The 6,607-nt window shown below is 47.1% G+C and overlaps 1 protein-coding gene across 2 annotated transcripts in view; it reads left to right on the top strand.

Annotated features, from left to right (window-relative positions):
• Positions 1–3,472: 3,472 nt before the first annotated feature.
• LOC126981199 (DNA mismatch repair protein Msh6-like) overlaps positions 3,473–6,607 on the top strand; it is a 35,047-nt gene continuing 31,912 nt past the window's right edge. For both annotated transcript variants that reach the window (XM_050831999.1, XM_050832000.1), the window contains exons 1-3: positions 3,473–3,672; positions 5,095–5,254; positions 6,449–6,607. The exon at positions 6,449–6,607 is cut by the window's right edge and continues 32 nt beyond it. In XM_050831999.1, coding sequence (XP_050687956.1) covers positions 3,567–3,672; positions 5,095–5,254; positions 6,449–6,607 — 425 coding nt within the window. In that variant the 5' untranslated portion in view covers positions 3,473–3,566. The remainder of the gene's footprint in view (positions 3,673–5,094; positions 5,255–6,448) is intronic.

The following is a 6,607-nucleotide window of genomic DNA, read 5'->3' on the forward strand; positions in this document are numbered from 1 at the left end:
TATATCCTGTCTCCATGCCTTATATTCTTATGCAGGAGAGTCAGAGAAGGGGAGACAGAGGAAGGAAAAGGAGGAGGAAGGTGGAAGAATTGTGGAGAGAGTCAGAGAAGGGGAGACAGAGGAAGGAAAAGGAGGAGGAGGAAGGTGGAAGAATTGTGGAGAGAGTCAGAGAAGGGGAGACAGAGGAAGGAAAAGGAGGAGGAGGAGGAGAAGGAAGGTGGAAGAATTGTGGAGAGAGTCAGAGAAGGGAAGAAAGGGGAAGGAGGTGGAGGAGGAGAAGGAAGGTGGAAGAATTGTGGAGAGAGTCAGAGAAGGGAAGAAAGGGGAAGGAGAGGGAGGTGGAGGAGGAGAAGGAAGGTGGAAGAATTGTGGAGAGAGTCAGAGAAGGGAAGACAGAGGAAGGAAAAGGAGGTGGAGGAGGAGAAGGAAGGTGGAAGAATTGTGGAGAGAGTCAGAGAAGGGAAGACAGAGGAAGGAAAAGGAGGAGGAGGAGGAGAAGGAAGGTGGAAGAATTGTGGAGAGAGTCAGAGAAGCGAAAAAAGAGGAACGAAAAGGAGGTGGAGGAGGAGGAGAAGGAAGGTGGAAGAATGGTGGAGAGAGTCAGAGAAGGGAAGAAAGGGGAAGGAAAAGGAGGTGGAGGAGGAGGAGAAGGAAGGTGGAAGAATTGTGGAGAGAGTCAGAGAAGGGAAGACAGAGGAAGGAAAAGGAAGGTGGAAGAATTGTGGAGTCAGAGAAGGGAAGACAGAGGAAGGAAAAGGAGGTGGAGGAGGAGAAGGAAGGTGGAAGAATTGTGGAGAGAGTCAGAGAAGGGAAGACAGAGGAAGGAAAAGGAGGAGGAGGAGGAGAAGGAAGGTGGAAGAATTGTGGAGAGAGTCAGAGAAGGGAAGAAAGGGGAAGGAAAAGGAGGTGGAGGAGGAGGAGAAGGAAGGTGGAAGAATGGTGGGGAGAGTCAGAGAAGGGAAGACAGAGGAAGGAAAAGGAGGAGAAGGAAGGTGGAAGAATTGTGGAGAGAGTCAGAGAAGGGAAGAAAGGGGAAGGAAAAGGAGGAGAAGGAAGGTGGAAGAATTGTGGAGAGAGTCAGAGAAGGGAAGACAGAGGAAGGAAAAGGAGGAGAAGGAAGGTGGAAGAATTGTGGAGAGAGTCAGAGAAGGGAAGACAGAGGAAGGAAAAGGAGGTGGAGGAGGAGGAGGAAGGTGGAAGAACGGTGGAGAGAGTCAGAGAAGGGAAGAAAGGGGAAGGAGGTGGAGGAGGAGAAGGAAGGTGGAAGAATTGTGGAGAGAGTCAGAGAAGGGAAGACAGGAAGGAAAAGGAGGTGGAGAGAGTCAGAGAAGGGAAGACAGAGGAAGGAAAAGGAGGTGGAGGAGGAGAAGGAAGGTGGAAGAACGGTGGAGAGAGTCAGAGAAGGGAAGAAAGGGGAAGGAGGTGGAGGAGGAGAAGGAAGGTGGAAGAATTGTGGAGAGAGTCAGAGAAGGGAAGAAAGGGGAAGGAGGTGGAGGAGGAGAAGGAAGGTGGAAGAATTGTGGAGAGAGTCAGAGAAGGGAAGACAGAGGAAGGAAAAGGAGAAGGAAGGTGGAAGAATGGTGGAGAGAGTCAGAGAAGGGAAGAAAGGGGAAAGAGAAGAAGGTGGAGGAGGAGAAGGAAGGTGGAAGAATTGTGGAGAGAGTCAGAGAAGGGAAGAAAGGGGAAAGAGAAGAAGGTGGAGGAGGAGAAGGAAGGTGGAAGAATTGTGGAGAGAGTCAGAGAAGGGAAGACAGGAAGGAAAAGGAGGTGGAGGAGGAGAAGGAAGGTGGAAGAATTGTGGAGAGAGTCAGAGAAGGGAAGAAAGGGGAAAGAGAAGAAGGTGGAGGAGGAGAAGGAAGGTGGAAGAATTGTGGAGAGTCAGAGAAGGGAAGACAGAGGAAGGAAAAGGAGGTGGAGGAGAAGGAGGAAGGTGGAAGAATTGTGGAGAGAGTCAGAGAAGGGAAGACAGGAAGGAAAAGGAGGTGGAGGAGGAGAAGGAAGGTGGAAGAATTGTGGAGAGAGTCAGAGAAGGGAAGACAGAGGAAGGAAAAGGAGGAGGAGAAGGAAGGTGGAAGAATTGTGGAGAGAGTCAGAGAAGGGAAGATAGAGGAAGGAAAAGGAGGAGGAGGAGGAGGAGAAGGATGGTGGAAGAATTGTGGAGAGAGTCAGAGAAGGGAAGATAGAGGAAGGAAAAGGAGGAGGAGGAAGGTGGAAGAAAGGAGAAAAGGAAGAATTGTGGAGAGAGTCAGAAAAGGGAAGACTGAGGAAGGAAAAGGAGGAGGAAGGTGGAAGAATTGTGGAGAGAAAGGAAGAATTAAAGAAGAATAAGAAGGAGAACTCACCAACGAAGAAGAAAAAGGAAGAATTAAAGAAGAAAAAGAAGGAGAACTCACCAACGAAGAAGAAAAAGGGAGAATTAAAGAAGAAAAAGAAGGAGAACTCACCAACGAAGAAGAAAAAGGAAGTATTAAAGAAGAAAAAGAAGGAGAACTCACCAACGAAGAAGAAAAAGGAAGAATTAAAGAAGAAAAAGAAGGAGAACTCACCAACGAAGAAGAAAAAGAAAGAATTAAAGAAGAAAAAGAAGGAGAACTCACCAACGAAGAAGAAAAAGAAAGAATTAAAGAAGAAAAAGAAGGAGAACTCACCAACGAAGAAGAAAAAGAAAGAATTAAAGAAGAAAAAGAAGGAGAACTCACCAACGAAGAAGAAAAAGGAAGAATTAAAGAAGAAAAAGAAGGAGAACTCACCAACGAAGAAGAAAAAGGAAGAATTAAGGAAGAAAAAGAAGGAGAACTCACCAACGAAGAAGAAAAAGGAAGAATTAAAGAAGAAAAAGAAGGAGAACTCACCAACGAAGAAGGAAAGGAAGAATTAAAGAAGAAAAAGAAGGAGAACTCACCAACAAAGAAGAAGGAAAGGAAGAATTAAAGAAGAAAAAGAAGGAGAACTCACCAACAAAGAAGAAGGAAAGGAAGAATTAAAGAAGAAAAAGAAGGAGAACTCACCAACGAAGAAGAAAAAGGAAGAATTAAAGAAGAAAAAGAAGGAGAACTCACCAACGAAGAAGAAAAAGGGAGAATTAAAGAAGAAAAAGAAGGAGAACTCACCAACGAAGAAGAAAAAGGAAGAATTAAAGAAGAAAAAGATTGATGATTGAAGGAGAACTCACCAACGAAGAAGAAGAAAAAGAAGAAAAACACACCAACGAAGAAGAAGAAAAAGAAGAACAACTCACCAACAAAGAAGAAGAAGAAAAAGAAGAACAACTCACCAACGAAGAAGAAGAAGAAAAAGAAGAAAAACTCACCAACAAAGAAGAAGAAGAAAAAGAACAACTCACCAACGAAGAAGAAGAAGAAAAAGAAGAACATCTCACCAACAACGAAGAAGAGGAAGAAAAAGAAGAACAACTCACCAACAAAGAAGAAGAAGAACCACAAGAAGAAGAGGAGGAAGATTAACTTTAACCCCGCGGTCGCTAATGGCGGGAAGCGGGTCGGGCGAGGAGGTACAAGGTGAAGCCATTCGAAGTTTCCGTGCCATCGCTCCTTTATCTCGCCGCCATGCACAAGCAGCCTTCCATCGCCTCGTTCTTCAGCAAGTCACCGTCCTCGTGCAAGAAGGCCGTGCAGGAGTCGCCGCGGGGGAAGCTGAAACTGAAGGGAAATGGTGAGGTGCCAGGCGCGGGGAGCAAACACAGCGGCCACCTCCACACGCCTGCTGACTACCTGCTTGCTTCACCCTGACTAACCACCTGCTTACTTCACTCTGACTAACCACCTGCTGACACCCTGCTTACTTCACCCTAACTGGCTACCTGCTGGGGACGAGACATGATTGACCACCTGCTGACAACCTGCTTGCTTCACCCTGACTAACCACCTGCTGACACCCTGCTTACTTCACCCTGACTAACCACCTGCTGACACCCTGCTTGCTTCACCCTGACTAACCACCTGCTTACTTCACCCTGACTAACCACCTGCTGACGACCTGCTTACCTATCCTTACCCCGGCTGACTACCTGCAGGGGACGAGGCATGACCATCTACTGACTACTTGCTGACCCCCTGCTGAATACCTGCTGACCTTACCCTGACTGTACCTGCTGACCTCACCCTGACTGTATCTGGTGACCTTACCTTTAATGTACCTGCTGACCTTACCTTGACAGTACCTGCTTACTCTACTTTGATTACCTGGTGACCTTACCTTACCTACCTGGTGACCTTACCTTACCCTGACTCTACCTGCTAATTTTACCTTGACTACCTGCTGACCTTACCTTTACTGTACCTGCTGACCTTACCTTGACTACCTGCTGACCTTACCTTGACTACTCTTGATCTTGCTAAATAATGGGCAGGTTAAGTTAGGTGCACATGCATATATAATTATAAGGTGTCAATTATTTAAGCATTATGTACCGTTTGTTTTTCTTGTCCTGTTTTTTATATATGTGCTGATGGGCGAATTTAAACTATTATTATTATTATTATTATTATTATTATTATTATTATTATTATTATGGTAAATCTTAAGAATGGCGGCTCCTAGCGGGTGTGCATTTAGGGCGTGGTCTGGTGGTAATTACAACATTTCTAGCATGTACGAAGGGGTTTTGACAAGCGGACAGGCGTGTTTATGTCTCAAGGGGTGTATTTTTCCACGCTGGCCTCACAATTTCTTCTAAGTCGATAGGCGATGAGACTGCAAGCTATGGGGTGAAGAAAGGGAAGACCCCGCGTGTAATTTTTATTTATTTATTTTTTTATTTTATTTTACATCTTGGCCTATAGCGCTGGTAGGCTTTCTTCAGGGGCCTGGTGGTCGGCCCAGTCCCGTCGTAATGCAGGCAATTTTTATAGTGGTGCCAGTTATGCCCCATGTGACTTAAACACGCCTGTCTGCTTGTCAAAACCCCGTCATACATGCTAGAAATGTTGTAATTACCACCACACCGTGCCCTGAATGCGTGCCTGCTAGGAACCGCTATTCTTATTTATCATTATTATTATTATACTGTGTTACCTTACCTAACCTTACCTTAGACCCCTGTGGGCGTGTGCTAAGTGATTGTTCCGCCCTCAGAGGTGACGGCGCTGGACATGGTGTGGGCCAAGCTGGAGGGTCACCCGTGGTGGCCGGCGCTGGTGTGCTGCAGCCCCGGCGAGGACTCCTTCATGCGCGGCAACCTTGTCCATGTACAGTTCTTTGACAAGCCACCCACACGAGGCTGGGTCAAGGATGGGTCAGTACTCGCTGTTGTTAGTCCTGACGTATGCCTGTCTGACCTGACTTAACCTAATTACGTTTACAGGTAACTCGATTTATGCGAGTATTGTGCCCTTGTAGAGGTTGCGTAAATCAAAAACGGTGTAAATCAAACAAGAGGTAGGTTTGTACCTTTATTGCCTACTGTATCACTCTGACTCCTCTCCCTCTCGTGGTTCCTCCTCTGGCTGCCCTTCCGCTCGTGGTAGCACAGCAGCGAGGGTGTTGTTGTTGTTGGGTAGCGTGGCAGCGTGGGTACTGTATTGTTGTTCAAGTGGCGCGCGGGAAGAACTGAGCTCAGCTGTGTGGCTGCGGCGCCGTGTGAGTCCAGTTGCGTGAGACATCTGGTGGCCACTCTAAAATATCGCGTATAAGTGAAAAAAACGTAAATTAAACATTTATTTGGATTTTGGACCCTGCATTATTTCAAAAACGCGTAAACCAAACTTGCGTAAATCGAGAGTTACCTGTATATACTTCAATCTGACCGAACTTAATATATGTTTATCTAACCTGACCTAATCTATGTCTGTCTAACCTAAGCTAATCTGTTTATCTAACCTAACCTAGCCGGTGTTTATGTATCTTAACCTAACTTGATCGAGGACTGTCCAACCTAACCTAACCTAGCCCCCCACAGGTCAAGGATGGGTCATTACATACAAGTCTTGAAAGGCCAAAAAGGAGGAGGAGGAGGAGGAGGAGGAGGAGGACATGGGGCAGAGGAGGAAAGGAGGAGGAGGAGGAAGAAAAGAAGAATGAAAGGGAGGAGAAGAGGAGGAGGAGGAGGACATGGGGCAGAGGAGGAAAGGAGGAGGAGGAGGAAGAAAAGAAGAATGAAAGGGAGGAGAATAGGAGGAAGAGGAGGACATGGGGCAGAGGAGGAAAGGAGGAGGAGGAGGAAAGAAGAATGAAAGGGAGGAGAATAGGAGGAGGAAGAAGCAAAGAAGCATGAAAGGGAGGAGAAGAGGAGGAGGAGGAGGAAGAAGAAAGGGAGGAGAATAAGAAAATGAGAATGAGAGGAAGAGAAGGGGAGAATAAAAGAAGACTCCTCCTATCCTCCTCCTCCTATCCTCCACTGTCCTCCTCCTTTTGGCCTGTGGAAGTAGTTGCTGTGAGGTGTGGCAGGGTCTATCTATACATCCGTCATCCGTCCATCCGTTCCACCCAGGCTGATCAAACCGTACGGGCCGGCAATATCGACTGGGGTTCCTTCCTACCGCGACGCCACGTGGATAGAGGCGGTGAGGGAGGCGGGGGAGGCGGAGCAGCTGCCCAAGGAGGACCGCAACCTGCTGCTGGTGGAGATGCTGCCCTCGGACGACGACAT

This window comes from Eriocheir sinensis, chromosome 47 (assembly GCF_024679095.1).
Source record: "Eriocheir sinensis breed Jianghai 21 chromosome 47, ASM2467909v1, whole genome shotgun sequence".
NCBI lineage: Eukaryota > Metazoa > Arthropoda > Malacostraca > Decapoda > Varunidae > Eriocheir > Eriocheir sinensis.